The sequence below is a fragment of the Dromiciops gliroides genome, chromosome 3 (assembly GCF_019393635.1).
Source record: "Dromiciops gliroides isolate mDroGli1 chromosome 3, mDroGli1.pri, whole genome shotgun sequence".
Classification (NCBI taxonomy): domain Eukaryota; kingdom Metazoa; phylum Chordata; class Mammalia; order Microbiotheria; family Microbiotheriidae; genus Dromiciops; species Dromiciops gliroides.
In genome coordinates, this window is record NC_057863.1 from 42,302,946 (window position 1) to 42,325,535 (window position 22,590).

A 22,590-nucleotide genomic window follows, 5' to 3' on the forward strand; every position below is an offset into this window, starting at 1 on the left:
TCGGATGCCCCGAGCTCTACCTCCATCTTGGGGGTGGTGAGTCCCCGAGGCAAGACCCCCTTATCAAAGATGAGCCTAGCTTCCCCCAAGGTAATTGTACAAGTTCGTCAACATACGTGAATGGCCTTACCCCCCCCCCCCCCAGCCATGGAACCCCCTCCGGGGCAGGGGAGTAAAGGTGGGCCCCACCCACGGGGTGGGGGAGGGGAAGCGGAAGATCCGAACCCCCAGGGGAGGGGGTCAGGTTCTCGGCCAAGTCGGGATGGGGGAGTTAGCCAATGAATGACCCAGGCGGGGCAGAGTCGCGGGAGGGGAGGGCGGAGATGCAGCGGCGGCGGCGGGGGGCGGGGCGAAGCAGGGGGCGCCCCTCCCCTCTCCCCCTCCCCCACCCGTCCCGGGCTGGCCCCGCCCTCAGGCCCCCGCGGCGCTTCCCGGCTGGCTGGCTCGCAGGCTCGCAGGCTGCAGCGGGCGGGCGGAGGCAGCCGGCGGGTCACGCTGCGGCCGCCGCGTGCTGAGGCCCGGCGGGCGGAGGGATCCGGCTGGGCGGCGGGAGGGCGGGCGCGTCCGGGGGGGCGGCGGCGCGGCGGCGCAGCGGCGCGGCGAGACCCCGGGGTGCGGGGCGGGGGATCCCCAGTCCCCGCCCTGTTTTTCCCCCCCGCCCCTCACCCCACCTCCTCCACGCCCCTCCCCCCTCCTCCCCTCTGGTTGGAAAGTTTCTAGAACCCCTTCCCGGCGGCCCTTGCGGTTCCAACATGGCGGAGCTGACGGTGGAGGTTCGCGGCTCCAACGGGGCTTTCTACAAGGTAGCCGGGCAGGGGCTGGGGCCGAGGCCGGGGCTGGGCGGGGAAAGGGGCGGCGGCTGGGGTGGACGCGAGACCAGGTCCGGGATCGGGGCCAGGGTTGGAAGGGGCGGCCCCGGGGGCGGGCGGCCCAGGCTAGGGCGCGGGCGGCCAGGCGGGCGGCCCGGGCCGGGCCCTGCCTCCTGGCGCCGCCGGCGGCCGCGGTTTAACGGTCTCGGGCGCCGGCTCCGTTAGGCTCTGAAGCCGCCCGGGGTCGGCCGGGGGCCTCCGGGCGCCGCGCTGCGCCAGGTCGGGGTGGGGCGGGCCCGGGCTACCCGGGGATTGTGCGTTCATAGGCCCGCCGAGGGGGCGGGGAGACCCTGGCGGCGGCGCCCGCGGCCCGGTGACCTTGGGCCGGCCTCGGACCCCGCGCGGGGCCTCGCTCTACCGCTCCGAGAAGTGGGGGTGTAGGGCCCGGGACCCGCCCGGAGGCGTTTGCCAGGGCTTGGAAATGTCCGGAATGTCTCCCGGGAGGCGGGGGGCGGGGGGCGGCGGCCCTTGTTTTCGGGCGTTTTGCCGCCTCCAGCATCCAGGGCCCTATTTGTGGGATGGGGGGCTTAATTGGGGGGGAACGAGAAGAAAGGAGAGGAGATCCGGGCAGGCTTGGAAGTACAGGAATCCCCCCTCCCTCCCTCCCTCCCTGAAAAAAAAAACAATCTTCCCACTCTCCTGTATCTCTCCTTCTCCCCGCCCCACTTTTTCTAACACCTCCCCCCCAAAGTTTTGCATTCCCGCCCCGCCGTCACCTAGGTCGGGATGTTGTAAGATCGATACGAACCTTCCCCCCAACTCCCCCATCTTTTCCCCTCCCCCCAGCTGTCGCCCGTCCGTCATCCGGCCTAAGCCTGGTCTCAGATGTTTCAGTGTCTGGGCTATTTTTGTGGAGGCCTTCGCTGTCCATCCGTGCGGGCCCGGGGAGGGGGCCTCTCTGGCGTGCCCTCAGTGCCCTCCCCCCACCTTGAGGGGGGCGGGTCTTGATTAGACGGGATCCTAGCTTGGGCTCGGGCCCCGGGGATCCTTCGGGTTTGAGGGCTGGGATTTTCACCCCCTTAAAAGATGAGTCTAAATTAGGCCGAGGGTGGGCTAGAGCCGGGGGGGGGGGGGGGGGCTCGTGGATGGTGGGTGCTGGGCATGGCCGGTTGTAACTCTGAAACCGAGGACTCTCCTCTCCATCTGGCCTTTTGTGTTTTTGAAAGCTTTGTACTGATCCAGGGAACGGACAGGTCCTGCTGGGGTCATTTGGAATGAGGGAAATTTCTGAAGAATTAGAGGCCCACAGATAATTGTGTATACTTTGCGACTTTAGGCGTGGATTGCCCGTGGGCGTGGAGTTAGTGTTTACAAAATAGGAGGTAATGCTTAATAAAAAAGCCTGGTGAGAACAAAACTTGTAAATTGAAGGATCTCGATTTTCCTTATCAGTCAGAATTTGGGGCAGGTGCCAGGATTTTTAATTATTTTTCTGTTTAAATGAAATACCACATGTAGTTAAATATTTTAACTGTGAAAGTTCAGTGTTCTTAAAGTGAATCTAGGAAATACTCTTTTTCTATAGGAAACTATAGTGTGCATTTTTTTTAATACATTTACTGCATCTTGAGACCACCACGTGGGCAATGGTGAAGGGGACTACATCTTATTTAACTTTAAGCACACTTCACTATATTGTGGTGGCAGCTGGAAAGAAAAGTGCAGTGTTATTATTTGGACCAAATTGCTGATGTTATTTCCTTCTCCAGGGTCGTTTTATAAGTTGTTTTTAGGGGTCTTAATTTGCAGGTAGAGAATATCATTTTCAGAAACCTCTGTAAGATATTTTAGAAGAGATGGAACTTTTCATTCATGTTTTCACAAAAAAAGTTTAGCTATCTGTACTAGAAAGAAATACTGGACTTTAAATCCCAACTCCAGCTCTTCCATAATCTCCACTTGGTCAGTTGACCTCTCTTTATTTACTTTTACTTGTCTGCAAAATGGGAATGATAATTACACTACCAACCTGACTGAATTGTAAGGCGAGAGGGCTTTAAAAAACTAAGAATAAGTGTCAGTGGGATAATTTGGACCTGAGTATTACTTACTGTTCTTAATATCTGGAGAAACTCTAGGAAATAACCAGAGAACTTAACCCTGATAATTATTATTATTATTATTTTTAAAGATAGAAGTACCTTTTTTTTTAAGCTTTGAGGATTTTTAACATATAACTATTGCCAAAGGATACACTTTGCTTAGGGAGAGGTTGAAAGTTAGGTCATACTATACTTGTGCTTATGTAGGAAAAAGTTTCCATGGTGTCCTTTCTAAGGAAAATAATGTCAGGTTGGTAGCATGAAATGTGAAGCTCTCTCTGTTAATTACCTCCATTTGTTTTTTTTTAATATGTACACGTACACATGTATATTTATACATGTATACATATACAGGCTTGGGATTCCAGTTATTGGTCATTGAGATCAGAAATCCAGAATACATGATTACTTGGGTAAATTAGTTTTAAAATATTAAATTATAGCTTAATTTACTATTCAGAAAATTTAAAGTAAAAATTGAAATAGTTCTGCAGATCATTGTGATAACCTAGATAGCAATGGTAAAGATTCTATGTATTTTTTAAGATTTTGTTTGTATTCATCACCTTCAGTACATTCAGCATCAAAAATTAGGCATGATGGAGAAAGATGTCAATATTAATAAAACACTATGTACCCACCTTAATGCTTTTGCCAAACCGCTGAAGCAGCATTAAACTTAGGTTCCCTAGTCATGTTATTTATAAATTTTTGCATTACATTTTTTTTTTTTTTTAGTGAGGCAATTGGGGTTAAGTGACTTGCCTAGGGTCACACAGCTAGTAAGTGTTAAGTGTCTGAGGCCAGATTTGAACTCAGGTACTCCTGACTCCAGGGCTGGTGCTCTATCCACTGCGCCATCTAGCTGCCCCTTTTGCATTACATTTTAACTTTATTTCTAACTCTCCAAAAAATAGGCAATAAAAGTAATTTTGAAATGTTGAAAATCTTAAGCAACTTATACAAGAGAACTAGTATTTAAACCAAGTCTTCTGTCCTGTGCTTTTTCTGCTACACAGTGCCACATTTAAATGTACTATTAAATTCTATGAAATTAAAGTGTAAAATATGTTAATCTATTTGCACTACCTTTTATTATTCCTAATATTTTTATTTCTCACCACCTACCTATGAGGTGGGTAGTACAAGTATTAATTTTACAAATTGAGGCCCCAGAGAACTTAAATGAATAGCTTCTGATCATAAAAGACTAATGCTAGTTTTTTAATTGAATACCTTTTGGGTATTGTATTTAGGAGCTATCACTAAAGTCTCATCAATCTTTGTTTATGCAGCTGTCATAAAGGAGTGAATAGCTTCCTAATAATTAGTGTTGCACATCAATCTAGTGTCTTATAGGTAGTCATCTTAAATGATAAACATTTGCATTTTTAATTGCCTCATTAAATGATTCTAACAGATTTGTTCATAGTTAAGATTTGTAACTTAGAGACTGTAAATGAGATGATCTTTTTAAGTAAAAACTTGTAAGTTGCAATTTAATTTGGTATGTTAATGCTGCCTTTTCAATAAGTCCTAATTGAAGTTGCTTTATGTACTAACATTTCTTTCCTCCAAATGTTTAATAGCTGTCTCTTCTGAACCTGTTTCCTCATCTGTGAAATGGGGATAAGCAGTACTGCTTTATGTACTTAACAAGATTGTTGTATGGATTAAATGAGTTTTTTAAAGTATCTTCTGCACTTTAATGCACCTTGTAGTTACTGGGCATATATTTACAGGTTTTAAGATGACCATTTTTACTTGGGAAACTGAGTGAAGAAGCAGAAAAGTTTGCTATTGAGGAGGCTGGTCACCTGTTTATCATAGGAATTTCCTCTCCACCTTGTTATCTAGAACAGGACTTCTAAACAAAGGATCATACACATTTGTGTTAATTTTTTTAAATTGATAACTCTTTCAACATAATTAGTTTCCTTTGTATTTCTGTGCATTTTTATGAATTAAAAAACATTTTGAGAAGGGGGGCTATAGTTTTCAGACTGCCAAAGGGAATCCATAATTAAAAAAAAAAAGATTACATCCTTCTTTTAGAAGGTATTAATAAATACTAAATGCTTAATAAATAAGATACTGTTTCATCTAAGGTCAAGCTAACATGAATGGAATTGTACAGTGATGGCTTGATAAGCCCATAAGGAAGTTTAAGAATTCAGTTTAAGGATTATTGGGCCATATTTTGAAAATGAGGCCCTGAATACTTGCTATATGGCTACTTATTGCATATCTTCATGCTACATTTTCTTCATTATAGATGGTACATTGATTTTTTTTTAAAGCGAGTCTCTTACCAGTGATATCTCCTTCCCCCCATAGAATCCATCCCTTTTTTTCCCCCCAGAATCCATCCTTAAAACAAATCAGTATGGTCAAACAAAACAAATTGACCACTTCTAAAATACATAATTTTCCTCTGGTGCATTTTGTGTTTAATTTATTTAACATTTAATAATATTTTGGTGCCTTGGTTTCATTTGCTGTCCTGAAATATATCTCTATGCTTCTAATGTTATTTCTATCTCTGGAAATTAAGTTTGAGATAAAGAATTGTCTGTCTTACTTACTCCTGTGTTCAGAGACGTTAATAGTTATCTTGTAAAGCACCAGAAGAAGGCCATTTTACTTAGTACCAACTGTGTGTGAATGAAGGGATAAACTGTTAACCATTTATATTGTTTTAAGATATGCTAAAGGTTGACAATAACAAATAGGAAAAAAAACCTAGATAGATGCTCTTCAGGAAGTCACATTGTAATGGGGAAAAACAACATAAAAAGAAAGTTCAGCTGCTAGGAGCCAGGGTGGCAAGGCCCATGGTAATGGTGCCTTTCTTTCTGGCGAGCATCAAGAACCTTAAGGGAAGGTAGAGATGTAGGGGAACATGTTTAGACCTTCAGGTCCTCCATCTTACCACCAGGAATAGTTGGTGATTTATCTCATCCAAGTTGATTGTCCACATGGGATCTGGTCAATTTGACTCTAGGGTGAAGGAAAGGGAAGGGGGGAGTGTACCTCTTATGTTGGCAGGGCTTCCTGCCAAGTGGGGGTCTAGGGAAGGGGTTTCTTGTGGGGACACAAAAAATTAAGAGGCTCTGTCCCCAAGAAATTTTACTCTGTGGTGTAGCTGGTCAGCATGATCAATTTAATGGGTTAGGAGGTGCTGACTCTGTTTGCTACACATTTTTGTTATGTAACCTCAGCTGGGCTCTCACTGCACTGAGGCAATTCTTTTTGTACCTCCCTAAAGCATTTTTTTTTCCAAACCTTTTTTCATCTCCTTAAGCCTCCCATCCTCATAAAACCTTCGCTTCATCCTTCCACCCCTGCTAGCTGTCCTTTTTTTGGGGGGGAGTGACTAAATTCCTTAAAAACCATCTACAATTAGTGCTTCCTTTTCCTTTCCTTCTTTTAACTCTGCTGTATGGCTTCTGAGTCATCATTCAACTGAAAAGGCTCTCCAAGGTTATTAATTGTTTCTCAAGTGCCAGTCTAGTGGCATTTTCTCAGTCTTCAACCTTCTGGTCTTCTCTACAAGCTTTGATGCTGTTCTGACATCTTTTCCGGGATACTTTCTTCACTGTTTTTTTAGATACCAGATATCTTGGTTCTCCTACCTGTTTAACCACTCCTTCAGTTACCTTTCCTGGATCTTTATTCAGGTCATTCCTATTAACTGGTTGGTTCCCCCAAAGATTTATCCTTGGCCCTCTTTTCTATATTATTTTAACTTCATGGTCATCAGTTCCCATGAATTCAGTTATCTAGACTGATGATGCTCCTCTCTTTATACATCCTATATTTCTGGACCTCTAATCTAGAATCTCCAGCTGTGTATTGGGCATCTGCAATTAACTGCCCTGCAGATACTTACTAAATTTTAAAAAATGTTCCAAGTGACCCAAAATGCTTTCTCCCCCATTAAAAAAGAAAAACAGTTCTCTTAATAAAAATGTATAGTTATACAAAACAAATTGCCATATTGACCATATCTAGAAAATATATGTCTCAGTCTGCATGCTGAGCCAATTACCATTTTGTCAGGAAATGGATAGCGGGTTTTGTTAATGGTCCTTAGCATTGGATTACTCCTAATATACACTGCCTTTGTACTCACATGCTACTTACTAAGTCCACTACAAATTTGTTAATAATTTCAACTGGGCCCTCCTTGCAGCAAAGTAATGCTCTTATATCTCGATATCCATTCCCTATCCCATTCAATCACAGTTTTTCCAAGGATTTTTATCCTATTCCTCCCATGGCTCCCTGTCCCCCACTCAGCTGAGAACCATGCCTCCATCTTCACCCCTCCTCATTTCTAAATACTGGGTTCCTTCCCCTCTTATCTCCTCCTTTATTTGGTCTCATAGGAAGAGGTGAAAGTGACAGTGGCACTGTTTTCTTTCCTAAGACTGCTCCCCCTTTCTATGTGAACAGTAGATTCCATCAGTCTACTCATGCAGAGGCTCCCTCAATGACCCTTAGCTTCAGTAATCCTTGGTCTTTCCAGGTCCAACCTTAGCTGCATGATAGGCAATAGTTGCCTGAGTCTTCTGGTTACTGCATTGATCTGTATTCTTAGATCTTTCACAGTTTTGTCTTAACATTGTTATTGTATAAGTTGGCTTCCTGTTTTTGCTCACTTTACTCTGTATCAGTTCATCCAAGTTTTCCCAAGTTTCTCTGAAACTGATTCTATTCCTTATTTTTATTGGGGGGGGCAGTGAGGGTTAAGTGACTTGCCCAGTGTCACACAGCTGGTAAATGTCAAATGTCTGAGGTCAGATTTGAACTCAGGTCCTCCTGAATACAGGGCCGGTGCTCTATCCACTGCACCACCTAGCTGCCCCTTATTTCTTCTTCTTCTTTTTTTTTTTTTTTTTTTTTTTTTTTTTTTTTTTTGCAGGGCCATGGGGGTTAAGTGACTTGCCCAGGATCACACAGCTAGTAAGTGTCAAGTGTCTGAGGCCGGATTTGAACTCAGGTACTCCTGAATCCAAGGCCAGTGCTTTATCCACTGCGCTACCTAGCTGCCCCTGCCCCTTTTTTCTTACAGCATAATTAGGTTACATTAAAGCACATACTGTTACTTTGGCGAGCTTTTCCCCAGCTGATGGGTCCATTTTTTTTTGCTACCATACAAAAAGCTGTTCTCGATATTTTTGAATGTGTTTTCCGTTTCTTCTTTCTTTGATCTCTTCAGGATATAGACCTGGTGGTGGTCTGGCTGGGTCAGAAGATGCTTGTCGTATAGTCTAATAATGATAGACACAGATAATTTGCTCTCCAGAATGGCCAGACCAGCTGGCAGCTCTGCCTACAGTACATTCATGCACCGGTTTTTCCATAGTCCTTCTAACATGCCATTTTCCTTTTTTGTTTGCTTAGCCAGCCACGTGGGAGAACCCCTGAGTTATTTTTAATTTTTATTTCTCTAATAATGATGTAAAGGGTTGTTTGTTTTTAATGGCTTCTGACAGCCTGGATTTCTTCCTCCTGAACTTGCTGTTCATATTTTTGATAGTCCCAATTGTGGGACTGGCTCTTATTCTTGTGTTTCATTCAGTTGCAGATACAGTTGTAGATCTCAGCTAGCTAGATTTGTATAACAAATACCTACATGTAATAGATGTTATACATAGACATTTGTCTACATTCTCTTAGAATGAGACCTTTATCAGGGTAGCCTGCAGACTTTTACCGGTTTGTCTTCTAATTTTAGCTGAATTAGCTTTTATGCAAAACCTTTTTAATTTTATGTGATCAGACTTAGCCATTCCACCTTACTTGAATCCCCTCTCGGTTATAAACAATTTTCCTGCCCGTAGATCTAGCAGATAATTTCTTCCTTCCCCTAATTGTTTAGGGCGTCACTTTTAATGTCCCAGCCCTTTGCTCCTTTGGAGCTGTCTTGGTACGTGGTGTGAGACGTTGGTCTGTACATACACCTAGGTTCTGCAAGACTGAACAAATAGTCCTGTAGATAGTTAAAATGCAACATGTCCAACACTGAACTCATTTCCCCCTCCCCCAAAACAAGCAAAAACAACCTTGTCTTCCAAAATTTCCTACTACCACCGCCATTCTCCCAGTCACTTAGGCTTGCAGCCTAGCTGTTTGGCCTCTTTGCCAAGTCGTGTTTGTATTTTCAGAACATTTACCACTCTGCTGTAGTTCCTTATCATCTCAAACCTGTATCAGCCTAATAGCCTCCAGGTTGGTCTTCCAGCCACCTCTAGCCCTTGCTACCTTTCATTTTCCACTCAGTTTGCCACAGTGATCTTCCTAAAATTGCAAGTCTGACCATACCCCCCACATACTCCATTAACCTCCTGTGGCTCTTAATCATCTCCAGCTTTTATAGTCCTTTAAAACCTGACTCCCTCCTACCTTTTCAGTCTTCTATACCATAATCTCATGAGCCTACTCAGGGATTTGTTTTCTTCACTAGATATGCCCAACTCTCTGTTGTCCCTCATGCCTGGAATGCTTTCTACAGCTTCCTTCAAATCTCTGCTAAATGTCACCTGCAAGGAGCCTTTCTCCAAAGACTTTTAATCACTAGCGCTTTCTCTTTGAGATTACCTCCAGTTTACCCAGTGTATATTCTGTTTGTACACTGTTCACTTGTCTTCCTTATTAGACTGTGGACTCCATGAGGGCAGGGACTCTTTTTAGACTTTTTTGAATCCCCAGTGCTTTAATAACAAGGTTTACCTGAAAGTTAGGGCTTATTGTTGACTGATGACTGGTTTGCCTAATGTTGACTGAATAAGTAGTTATGTGGTAGTTCATTTACAGAGTTACATGAAATCAGTGTTGGCTTTTCTTGATTTTCCACAGCTGTTTTATATTGTTTTCCCCCATAGTATACACTCCTTGAGGGTGGCATGGGGACTTTCACTTTTTTGTGATTGTCAGCACTTTGATCATTGCCTGAGTGGCAATAAAATGATTAACCATAGGTATATATTGTTAGATTAAGTTGTATGTAATGCTATTGACACATGGACAAGATAGTGTTTTTTCCTTAAGCAGTTTGTAAAAATTTGCCACAGAGATAATTTTGACGTTTATGGACAACTCATTTTTTTTGTTTGTTTTTGTTTTGTTTTGCGGGGCAATGGGGGTTAAGTGACTTGCCCAGGGTCACACAGCTAGTTAAGTGACGAGTGTCTGAGGCCGGATTTGAATCCAGGGCTGGTGCTTTATCCACTGTGCTATCTAGCCGCCCCCTGGACAACTCATTTTAAACAACTTTTCATTTTCATTTATCCAACAAAAGATTTTACTTACAGCACCAAAGAATTGTTGAGATAAAAGTTTTTGAGTCACCTCGGACTATTTTCTAAAATTTAAAATATTACTGCTCATTCTGTAATACCGATTAAGAGTTATGCAGTATATGCTAAAGGATAGTTTTAAATGTTTAAACATTAAATCTTGTAATATTTAAATTAAGGCAACTATTGATTCTGGATTTGGAAGCTTATGCAACTCTATTAATTTAATTGCTTCAATTTATTTTTAAAATTCAATTTTATTTTCAGTTCTGAATTTTCACTCTCCTAGTCAGCCCACCCTGCCCCAAATTGATACAGCCACAAAATAAACCCATTATATATATTGTTAGTAAAGCAAAACACATTCTCACATTGGCCATTCCCCCCATCTGCACTTCATTCATCTTACTCTATCTGGGGGTGGGTACAGGTTTGATAGTGAGTCCTGTAATTGTGGTGTGTCTGTCAAGGTTGATTATAATATTGCTGTTGCTATGTAAATTGTTCAAATGATTCTGTTACCTTTACTTGGCATCAGTTCATACAAGTCTTCCTAGGTTTTTATAAACCATCCTGCCCATCACTTCTTGCAGCACAGTAACATTCCATCTCCTCCACATACCATATTGTTTTGCTGCTACAAATATGTCTGTGAATGAGGCCTTTCCTCTTTTCTCTCTTTGGGATATAGAAGTAGGAGCAGTGTCACTGCATCAAAGGGTATAGTTCTTGCCAGGATAGCTGGGGTCTTTGGGTTTATCAGACAGCAGGGTACTATGATTGTTTGCTTCTGTGTATTGTGTACCTAATCTGTTCTACTGACCAATATATTTCTTAACCAATAATCCCTTGGTATTCTTGGCCTTTTTGTCCCTTGAGATGAATTTTTTTATTTGTTTCTAGTTTTATGAAGTAATTATTGATAGTTTGATAATAGCACTGAGTAAATAAAGTAATTTAGGTACTATTATAATTTGTAAAGAAAATGTTGGTTCAGCCTACCTACGAGCAATTAATATTTCTCCAGTTATTTAGTTCCGTCTTTACATAAAGGATGTTTTTTAATTTTGTTCACATAGTTACTAATGGGTGTCTTTGAGAGCCCAGGTAGACTCCCAATTTTATATACATACTTACAAACACACACATTTCTTAAAATGGCATTTTTTCGCCTCTTCCTGTTGAATTTTTTTGCATAATATATAGAAATAATAATGATTTATGTGGGTTTATTTTATATCCTGCAACTTTGCTGAAGTTTCAGGGTTTAAAAAAAATTATTCTAGGGTTCTCCAAGTTAACTATATCATCTGCAAATAGTGATCATTTTGTTTCCTCTTTGCCTGTTCTTATTCCTTCAATTTCTTTCTTATTGCTATACAGCCAGGCTTTTATTTTATATCATAGCTAATGGTAATGGTGATCTTTCCTTTAGTGATGGAAATCCTTGCTTTAGCTGCCTTATCTTACTAGAAAGGCCTCTAAGCTTATCCTCATTACAAATGATGTTGGCTTTTGGTTTTAGATAGATGCTACATAGCATTTTAAGGAAAGCTGCCTATTGCTTTGATTCCAGTGTGAGAAAATGATCTTTATTTGCAAGCATGTGTTCTTTTAGATTTCTGATATAGAGTAAAGGATTAGTTTTCCCCCAGTGTCCTGTGTTCTTGCTTTGGATAATCTGCCTTCTATCTTAGGAGAAAATAAAAGTTTGTGCTTAGAGAACTTAATATTCAGTCAGCTCAAGTTTGAGTCTAACTCTGTGATTATTACTATTGGAAGGCGTTCTGAACATTTTCATGGTGACAATACTATAGATAAGGATGTAAAACATTATCCTTACCGAAAGAAGGGCCAAGAATACAAGTTACAGTTATATCCATCAAGTGATTCCTCTAACATCTTTTGTTGGCATGGTATGGCTATTTCCTCCTAATGCTAATTAAGAATTCAGCGAAGAAAATAACAGAGCCAAACTTTGTTTACTTATTTTTTATTTTTTATGGCTCATTCTTCATCTTAAATCCATTACTTCTCTCCAGAAAGTGAGTAGCCTGTTTGATCAAGGAGTCTTCTGGAATCCTGAAGTTGGTCATTGCATTGCAGTTCTTAAATTTTTCAAAATTTTGTCTTTGCCTTGTTATTGTATAAATTTTTGTCCTGCTTCTGCTCACTTTACTCAGCATCAGTTTATACAAATCTTGACAATTTGTCTGAAACCATCACTTCTTGTTTCTTATAATTTAGTAGTATTCCATTTGAGTTATTCCAAATCATAGGCTTTCCCTTAGGATTCAGTTCTTTGCCATCACAAAAAGAACTGTTATAAATAGTTTTTGTATATTTCTTTTTTATTTTTCTTTGATCTATTTGAAGTATAGCCCAATAGTGGTATGGCTGAGACAAAAGGTATCCATGGTTTAATAATTTTGGGTCATGGTTCCAAAATTGCTTTACAGAATGGGTGGACCAATCTCACCTTTTGGAACCCAATGGGGCCAGGCAGGAATCCTTTTTATTCTTTGCACTGTTTTTATCCTAGCCATACTAGAATATTTCGGTGTGGAGGTAGGAATAGAGTATTATTGAAATACTCTTTTTTTTTTTCCATTGTCTTCTACATGTCTGGGAATGGCAAATAGGCCAATGGAGTAAGTCAAAGAAAATGTTCTCCAGGATCAGATACAAACTCATGGTTATGTAAAGTCCCATCCCATTTTAACCTGAATTTACATTCCCATACTTGAACATGTTTAAGCACACACTAAGGCTTTTTCTTCCTCACACATGACCCCGCATCTCCCCTAATCCGTGCCTTTGATACTCTTACCCAAATTACTTCCTGTTCTGTAGCTATTTTACATAGGATTTTGTTTCTTCTATGCAATGTGAAACTTTGAGGCCAGACTTCTTGCGTTTTTGTCTGTATCTCCAGGTATCAGGCCATTACTAGGTGTTTAATCAGTGTCTGTTGATAATTGACTAATCACTTGTCCAGATCAGAGCTAGCTGTTCATTTCATTTATAGCTTAGCTAAGATGTTTAATTTATAAGCATGTTTTATAAAAATGTTGAATTTCTTTACTTCCTTGGGTTTTGTCTGCTCTTTCTTGAATACTTAAGGGATCTGTGATTTTATACATGTGGGGTTCTCTACCCACTATTGTTGATGGTAGATTTAGGTACTTCCACTATATCAACTCGTACAGTACTTTCTGTTGATGAACCCCTACAAATTTAGAGGAGGATATTCCCAGAAACTGGAAAAAAAACACTAGTTACACTATACATTTATTATTATTATTTTTAATGAACCATAGGTAATCCCTGCTAATAGTTGGAGAGTATAGTATGTCACTGGGTATAGAATTACTATGATTTCTTGCATATTCATCTTGTGTTGTTTCTACCTCTTTCCTTTAAGAGAAAATTGGACTTCCTCCCTACAATCAGCTTACTCTTGTCACTTTCTCGACCCTGGTTGGGGTAGGGTTGGGGAGCAGTAAGGATATGCTTTTCCCTCAATCTTTCTAGATAATTCATTTACCAGCATCCTTCAATGACCATTCTTCTACTCTTGTCATCTGATGAACTTCCAAACTTGATGAGTTCAATAGCTTTACTTGCAGGCTCTCTCTCCACCCAATCCCTCCCTCCACCCAATCCCTCCCTCTCCTATATTTTCATCTCTCTTCATATGCCTCCTCTTAAACCTATTCTTTACCATAACCTCCCATCTATCCACCATGCTCTAGATTCACTTTATAAAATATCTTCCCTTTCACCACAAAAACCACATTAAATATCTGAGTTCCTAGCCTCAAGGAATCTTAGATTCACTTTTCAACTTTCAGAGATTGACCCTGCAGTTTTTCACCTACTCAGCTGCCATCTACAATTTTGTTGTTTTCCTCAACCCTGAATCCACCCTGATATCTTTTGCACCTTTTGGGGGAAACTCAAAACTATCCCCAGTCCCCTCTCCAAATAAATATGCTATCTAATCTCTCTTAGGTGCTCCATGGCAATCTTTTATTTTTCCCTACTTGTTACTATAGAACCCTCTTGTAGTTATTTTTCTAATTTAGCCCCAGTGCCGCCACCACCACCCTTACTCTCTCAGTAGATAACTTCATCTTAACTGAAGAAATCAAGACCATTTATATTTAGTGATGCCTCCTAGTTTCTCTGACTGAAACCACATCTTTACTCCCTACTGGTCACTAACCCACCCAGCCTTGCAGCAGCTAGTGTCTGAGGCTGTATTTGAACTCAGGTCTTTGTCCAGGCCCAGCACTTCACGCCTCTTATACAGTCTGTTTAGGACTGCCATTTTTTTGGCTCTCCCCTGCCTACTTTAAATTTCTCCTCTTGAGGAGCTATATGAGTTCCTCAGAACTCAGAACTGTAGCTTAGTTTTGGTGGTTGGGGAGGGGAGGAGGATTTTTAAGTATTACTTTCTGCTGAGTCTCCCTACCCCCTCTTATAACAAATAACTATATAGTTAGGCAAATTATCAACATGTTGTCCAGAACTCTTGCTGGAGCTATCAGTCTCTCTTCTCCCTGGAGCTGTTTTCTATCTACTTCCTTTTCATTTCTTTTCAGAATTCCTGTCCTGTTTAAGGGTCAGTTCAGGTGCATAACGCCTAGCTGCCTAACTCTCTTCCTCTCTCCAGGGTTCAGTCTTAAAGATTACTTCATTTATCTTTGTATGCAGGTTTCACCCTGCAGTCAAATTTGAGCCTTCTGAGGGCCTGAGTTTGTTTTTATTTTGTCTTAGTGTACCCATTAACTTGCACTAAGTAACTTGAAAAATGTTTGGAATGAAATTGATTTCCCTGTTTTTTGGTCAGTCAGCAAGTATTAAGCACCTACTCTATCCTGGCCAGAAGCTAGGTGCTAGGGATACAAATAAAGGCTAGTAAAATAATCTGCTCCAGACAGGAACCGAAGAGTGAGGGGGTGGGGTTGGATAAAGATAATTTTGATTTGGGATTTTACTAGTCATATTCAAGAGATTAACAGCTTTGACCTCAGTTCCTGGCTTTTAAACTTCCACACCTTACACCAATTTTGCCACACTTAACTAACTGCAAAATGTCTAGGACTGGGGCACTGCTACATAGATTTTTCTCTCCCTTTCATTCACTAGCCTTAAGCTCTGTTGGCTATTGATTCCTTGAACCATCACTTTGAATCTATCTCCTCCTCCATATATTGCTTGCTTTTTTATATCTAGCCTTGAATTGAAGGTCTTGTGTGCCTCTTTAAGAAATGTTTCACTAGTTGCTTATTTAGAATCCCTTGACCAGCAGATGATCTAACTTTGTCCTTCACTAAGAAGATTGAGGCCATCTGGTCTGAGCTTTTTCTTGTTTTCTCCATGCCTCAAACCCTCCTGACCTGGGAATCTTTATCTCCTGTATTATCCATTATCTGATTTCTCAGCTTGCATGAGGGCTGCTGAGTGAGTCTCACTGGAGAAAATGTGGTACCTTTAATTCTCTTGGGCCTCTCCATTTAGCCCACAGTGACCTAAACCTATTTCACCAAGAAGAATGAGACCAACAGGCATGAGCATATTGTTTTTTTCCTTAAAAAATTTTTTTTAACCTTCCTCCCAGCCTCTAGAATGATTTCTAGTCACTGAGACTCCTTTGTTGGAATATCCTCTAGTCTCTAAGACCTTTCTTTAGAGGTGGCTGGGCTGCACAGTGAGACCTTTCCTCAGCGATCAAATGGGGATAGTAAAATAGTACCTGACTCTCAGGGTTGATGTGAGGATCAAATTACACATTCATAAAGTACTTGAACACAGTTTCTGGTTCAGAATACATAAATTCTTGTTTCCTTCTTTTTACAGAAACGAGGTCATATCACTCCAAACATTGCTTTTTAGCCCATCTTAAATACTGTCCCATCTCTTTATCCTTTTCAAGGAAAAATTTGGGGGGAGGCGGTGTTTTCCTGTGATTCCTTCATTACCTCACTACTCACTCCTCTTCTTATGTAACCGTTGCCTGAGGAGTACTTCCTGGCATGCTGCTAAAACTTGTGTTCACCAGTGACCTTCAAATCAACTATTCTCAAATTACTATTATTATTTTAACTAGAGCCTTTTGTTGTTGCCATCACATTCTTTTCTGAATATGTTCTTACCCATTTCCATACAACTCTTTATAATCACCATGTCATTTTATTGTTCTTTACTTTTATATTGCTGTAGTCATTATGTGATTTATTTTCCTGTAGTTGCCTACTTAGTCTTTATCACTTATAATCTTTCTCTTGCTTTTCTGAATTCATCATATTTGTCCAAGTAATACTCCATTCTCAGTGGTTAACCTACTTAAAATTTTTTTGCTACCACAAAATTGCTGCTTTGATTGTTTTTGGTATAGATTGAAATTTTCATGTTTGTCACTTTTTAAAAACATGATTACAATTATTTTCCAGAAAATTTGGGATAGCACATGGCTTCACCAACAGGGTATTTGAAAAGATCCTCTCCATCTCCCACCACCTGTTTTCTCTGTTGTATTTTTTTCCCCCAGAAAAGCTTTGCAATTTCATGTAACAATCCTATCTATACTATCCTTTGTGATTCTTATCCCTGTTTTGGTTAAGAATTCTTCCTCTAGCCTCCAGTAGCCCTTTTCAGACATTATCCTCTCTGATTCTTCAGCTTTTGGCATAGTTGTTGACTCCACATTAATTAGATAATTATTTCATCCCTTGATTTCAAAATACACTTCGATTTCTCTGTTCCCAAACTTCTCGGTTGCAACTAAAATCATAGTGATAGAAATTCCTGTTCAGGTCGATCCTCTTTACATGCTTTCTTGAGTCACTACAGGCAAAGAGGTTATGGCCTTCAATTTTTGAAAGTTCAGAAAATAAATTTTATCATTTGGCTTGTGCTGTCCTGGGGACCGAGCAGTACTATGCTAACTTGGAAAAATAGCCGCTAAAATGTACATAATACTTTGGGTTAAGTGTTTTTTTCTCTATAATTTATTACTTTACAGTGAAGATTCATATCTAGCAACAAAATTACTTTTGGATATATTTGTGAGGTTGTTCACTCCTCATTTTTTCAGATAGGGCAGTATTAAGTGTTGAATTATTTCAGGTTGTCAGGGACAGCTGAGGCTGGAGCTGCAAACTTTGTGATCCAGGTCCAAGTCTGATCACTGCCCTTTGGGTTTTGAGCAAAAAACTTGTGGACTTACCTTGTCGGATGTTCCAGTAGACTGCACTTGATCTCAGCCTCCATTAGACATTGAGGAAGTTGTAGGCTTCCTTTTGGTCTGGAAATTCCTGCCTTGATTATTCTACTATAGGCTTCAGACTGAGATGGAAGTTAGAGCTGAGACTACTTTACTTCTATGTATGTCCTTCCTAGTTCCTTCCTAGATCTTCAACCTAGAACCAGGCACTTGTTCCTGTACCCTCCACAAGTTTGGGCCTCTCTAATGCTGCATCTGAAGACCTTTTTTTTGCTCCAGTGCACAGCTTCTTCCTGCATTGGAATACTCCTCTCCATGGGCTCCTGGCCCAGACCTCTCTCCTTTATTACACCCTACCTGGACTGGAAGGATTACTGTGCTTTTTCAAAGCTCCCAGTTTTATGAGAAGATTCTCTTAGAAATGATGTTTTAGTGTGGTTATTTTCATCAAAAGGAGAGACACATTAATGGTCCATGTTTTCACAGTCTAGTAGGCCTATAGACTCACTTGACTATACCTTCTCTTACCATCTTCTTCTAAGACCTAAACTTTGAAATTCCATTCTGTAATCCTAGTCACATATAGAAAAATTTGGTATGCAACGACCACTGTAATATAATGCATCTCCTTATCCCATAAACAGAAGCAGAGATAGATAACCTGTTCAGCTAGATCAGGAAATTCTTACATAGGAACATCACCAGTATTGGGTTGTTAATAGCTCTTAATTTTTTAAACCAGACCTATGATTTCACCCTCATGGGGCACTCTTGGTGAGGAACTTCCTTGAGCAATATAGTTTGTTTAGCACTTTTCCGGGGACTGCAGCCTTGAGTATTCTGTGCTCTTCTGAGAAGTGTTTAAGCGACTTGTCCTTGGTCACATAGCTATTCTGTCTTAGGCAGAATTTGAACCCAAATCTTCCTGACACTAAGGCCAAAAATGTTCTACAAGACACCTGAGTGACTACTAAATAAAGCTTTGGCTTGAAGGTTTCTAGGGAGAGAAAAATACACTATCTCCTGAAGCTGCCCACTAAATTGTGTGGTTAACTCTTTCTACATTCTGTTTTCTTGACCTAAACAGAATAGGGCTAGTGTACTTTCAAGTATTTTACAGGATGAAATTACTTAATTCCATTATCTTATTCTTGTATGTCATGACTTTACGTCTCCTTCCCATCGTGGTCACCATTTTCTTTATTTCTCCATAGTCTGTCAGTGTTCTTCCTTCCTAAAATGTGGTATTGATAATTGAAAGTGATATTCCCCATATGGTGTGACCAGGACTTCATTTAACACCATGAATTCAGCAGCCTAAGATCAATTCAACTTTTTTAGGCCACCATCTCAGTTAATTGACTCGGGGAATTTTTGTGACCTAGAATTTACATGGTGGGCTTTGGGGGGGGGGTGGAGGGGGGTGGACAAATTGCTATCTAGGAGTGGATTTCCTTGGCACGTCATATAACCTCTCTACTTCAGTTTTCTCATCTGTAAAACTAGGGATAATAATAGCAGCTACATTCCAGGGTTGTTGTGAAAATAAAATGAGATAAAGGTAAGGCACTTTGCAAAACTTAAAGCTCTCCACAAATGCAGTTATGATGAACACTATGACTACTCTTAAATGTTTGCTACCTCCTTTGGTAGGAGTTTAGTTTCCTCACCCTTGAGTTCCCTAGAGCAGTGAAATTGCAGGTCCAGCTCATCTCTTTCCCAATAAATACTGCTTTTTATGAGCTCCTTTTCATTGCCTTTGACTTCTTTGGGGTATATGCCCAGTGTATTACAGGGACAAAAGTTTAGGCGCAGTTCAATCACTTTGCTCAATTGTTTTCCAAAAACAGCTGGACCAATTCAAAACTCAACCAAAACCAGCATTAAGATTTAAGCAAAAATGTGTCATTTTAACGTGTTGCAAAATCTAGCACATCTGTTTTGTCCCATTTTCACTCATTCTTTCTCTGCTACCCTGCCCTCCAAGCAGAAATACTGTTACAGTTAGAAAGGGGGAAAGTCCTAATAAGACCTGTTTGACTCCTTAACCCTGCTCTTGGTAGGGCTGTTTATGGCTTAGACATGTGTGTTTGGCCTAGAAAGAATTAAACTTAGTTTTTAAAAGCTTCCTTTTTCCTTTCCTCCTAAGTCTTTCCATGTAACCTTAGGGCAGAAATCAAGAAAAGTCCACAAGGTAAAAAAGCTGTGAGCCAGTCAAGTGTTTATTTCTAAGGGGTCATTGAGTCATTGATAAGCCAGGTTTTCATGGAATGAGACTACCCCTCATTAACATAAATTTTAGACCTAGGGGAAATGTAAGTAAACATTGAGTCCCAGACCTTGTACCTCCTGCTAGGTTTAGGGATGCAAAGACAAAAATGAAAGGGATTGTTCGCAAAGAGCACAGTTATCAACAACAGTCCAAGAAACCAGTGTAGTAGTGGTTAAATGACTTCCTTGCCTAGTCATAGAACCTAGTTTGTGTGACTTCTCTGGTTCATTGCTTTGCCTTGTCAATCTCAACTGTTTACAAATGCTACATACCTTTCATATTGTGACCCCAAAGTTTTTTTCCTCGTGTGTGTGTGTGTGTGTGTGTGTGTGTGTGTGAGAGAGAGGGGGGGGGGCAGTTGGGGTTAAGTGACTTGTCCAGGGTCACAGCTAGTATGTGTTAATTGTCTGAGGCCACATTTGAACTTGGGTTGGTTTAAGTATTTAAAACAACCCCTCCCATATCAGCCATGCTGATTTACTTAGAGAAACCTGGTTTCATTGCAAAAACTCCTTTCTCAATTAGAAAAAATAGAACTCTATGATTTCTAATGAGAGATTTTGCTATATTTTAGCCATTCTATTTAAAAGTTGATGCCCTTTAAATTGTGTGTGAGTGCAAACTAACATTTTTTCAAGGGCCTTCAAATGGGTAGTTCTATTATGATGGTTAAAATAGAATCGAGAGGTGAAGAGGGGGAAATTTGAATAGTACCATAATAAAACAGCTTCTTCACTTAGTTTGTAGCCAGTTCTTTCCAGAAAAATTTTCAGACAGGTAGACCAAGAATTATAATGAGGTAGATAAGCTAAGTGCTACAAGAAATTTGCTGAGTTCAGAGGAAATAGGAAAAGACTTGTTGGTAAGGTCTAGGAGTAAAATTTAGGAAAAAAAAAATTGAGGGCTATATTTAACCTCATCTTTGAAATATGGTTAGTTTCAGTAGGAAGAGTGGCAGTGGATTTTCAAATGGAAAATGTCTTGTAAAATCTCATTATGAAAACAAACACTTGTAGAGGGAGATTGGACTAGATGGAAAGGTATGCCATTGTTAATTTGTGCAGGAGACCTTGAATTTTAGGCTAAGAAGTATCATTTCTTCTAGCACCGCTGATTTTCCATACTTTGTTTAGCGATTTCCCTGGTGCATTGACATTAATTTTATTTTCAATTCTTTACTATCATGAAACCCATTGTTTCTGATTTCCCTTATCTAGTCTGTTGCTCCGTTCCATTGACTTCTTCCCCCCCCCAAAAAAAAAAAAACCTCCACAAAACCCCAATACTCAGGTTTTGATGAGTGCTGGGCTTTTTTTTTTTTTAATAAACTAAAAATGGATGTTTTCTTTGTTCCTGTTTCTTCCTCTTTAGACTTTGGCAGTCCTTAATCTCCACTGCTTCTTTTTGCCCTTTCTGTATACAAGAGTCCCAAATTTTTAAAGGAAAACTTGACCTGGGTTCAAATTCAAACTCTGCTACCTATGTGGGTTCAAATTCCATTTATGCTACTCCTTAAGTCCTTAAAAGTAATTTAACATCTCTTCCTACCTTAGTTCTACCTCTGCTGTGTAGAAACGGTTTTAGGTGACCACTGTAGTGCCTTCCAGCTCAAATCTATTCCATGATTTCTCGATGGGGCCTGTTTTTCCAGCTTCCCACCTTCAAAATCAAGCTATTCCCCTACTTCAGGCCCATTTGACCTTTCATGAATTACAGCAATAAGTCCCATCATAAGCCGCCTCGGCCTCACGTTATCTTCCATCTCCATTTCCCATGAACTAAGCTGCCAGTGATATTCTAAAGTATCGATCTGATAGAGGGATCCCTGTTCACAAAACCAGGCTCCAACCTACCTTTCCACGTTCTTTGGTCTGTCTGAATTGACAGTCCATCTCCCTACATCTCCCTCCCCAAAGAATACATTTCCAGTCTCTAGTTTCCTTCAGTATTCAGGTCTGATCTTCTACAGGAGGACTTTTCTCATTCCTATATGTCCCCAGTTTATTTTGTGGGTCTCTTCCCATGTTTCCTTGGTGTTTATAGTATATCACATATTCACAAAAAGACAAGCACATCAAATTGGTATTTTCTATCAGAAAACATTTTGTTTAAAATAATTTTAGATTTTCAATATCAAATAATATTGAAAGTGATGTTTTTAGGCACTTTAAATTCATTACAAAAGATTATTTAGCAGCACACTGAAATAAAATGTCTTAAGTCTAAGCTTATATTTTGAATAGCCATTGTTAATCAAATAAACTGATTCAGTATTTTGTCCATATACTCATAAGCTTATTCTCTAATATAATTTTTAAAATTATACTTAGGCATTGTATTTTTGTTTTTGCATAACTAACTGAAGCGTCCCACAGTTATCAAAACCTTGAGGTATTGGGGGTTATGGGGGGGGTTAAAGGAAAAGTCAGTGGAACAGATTAGATAAGGGAGAATCAGAAACTATGGGTTTCATCATGAAGAATAAATATATATAGAAAGTAAAGAGGTATGCGTGTGTATATACTTTTTCTTCCCATAGATTGTTAGCTCCTTAAAGATTGAGACATTTTATTTTATTTTTCCTAGTTCATGACACAGTAGACATTTGATAAATGTTTCCTGGATCATCTGATTAGATCATCTTTCAGCTAAAACCTGTCTTCTTACTACCTGTAAGGGATACTAAGATGAAAGTAGCAATGGGTCTAGCCATGAGAATTTTAGACTTCAAACTATAATGTGAAAGACCAGGAAGGTGGTACTACACCAGTTAAGAAGGGACATTTGTCTAACCGTGAATTTATGGATCAGAAGCTGGGGGTGGTAGAACAAGAACACATTGGGGAAAAGAGAACATTATGAACCCAGTCAG

The 22,590-nt window shown here is 40.4% G+C and overlaps 1 protein-coding gene across 4 annotated transcripts in view; it reads left to right on the forward strand.

Moving 5' to 3' along the window:
- Positions 1–667: 667 nt before the first annotated feature.
- The window catches only part of FXR1 (FMR1 autosomal homolog 1), a 57,410-nt gene continuing 35,487 nt past the window's right edge, over positions 668–22,590 (forward strand). For 2 of the 4 annotated variants that reach the window (XM_043990973.1, XM_043990975.1), the window contains exon 1: positions 668–803. In XM_043990973.1, the coding sequence (XP_043846908.1) occupies positions 753–803 (51 nt within the window). In that variant the 5' untranslated portion in view covers positions 668–752. The remainder of the gene's footprint in view (positions 804–22,590) is intronic. The other 2 variants (XM_043990974.1, XM_043990976.1) reach the window with 1 other exon arrangement.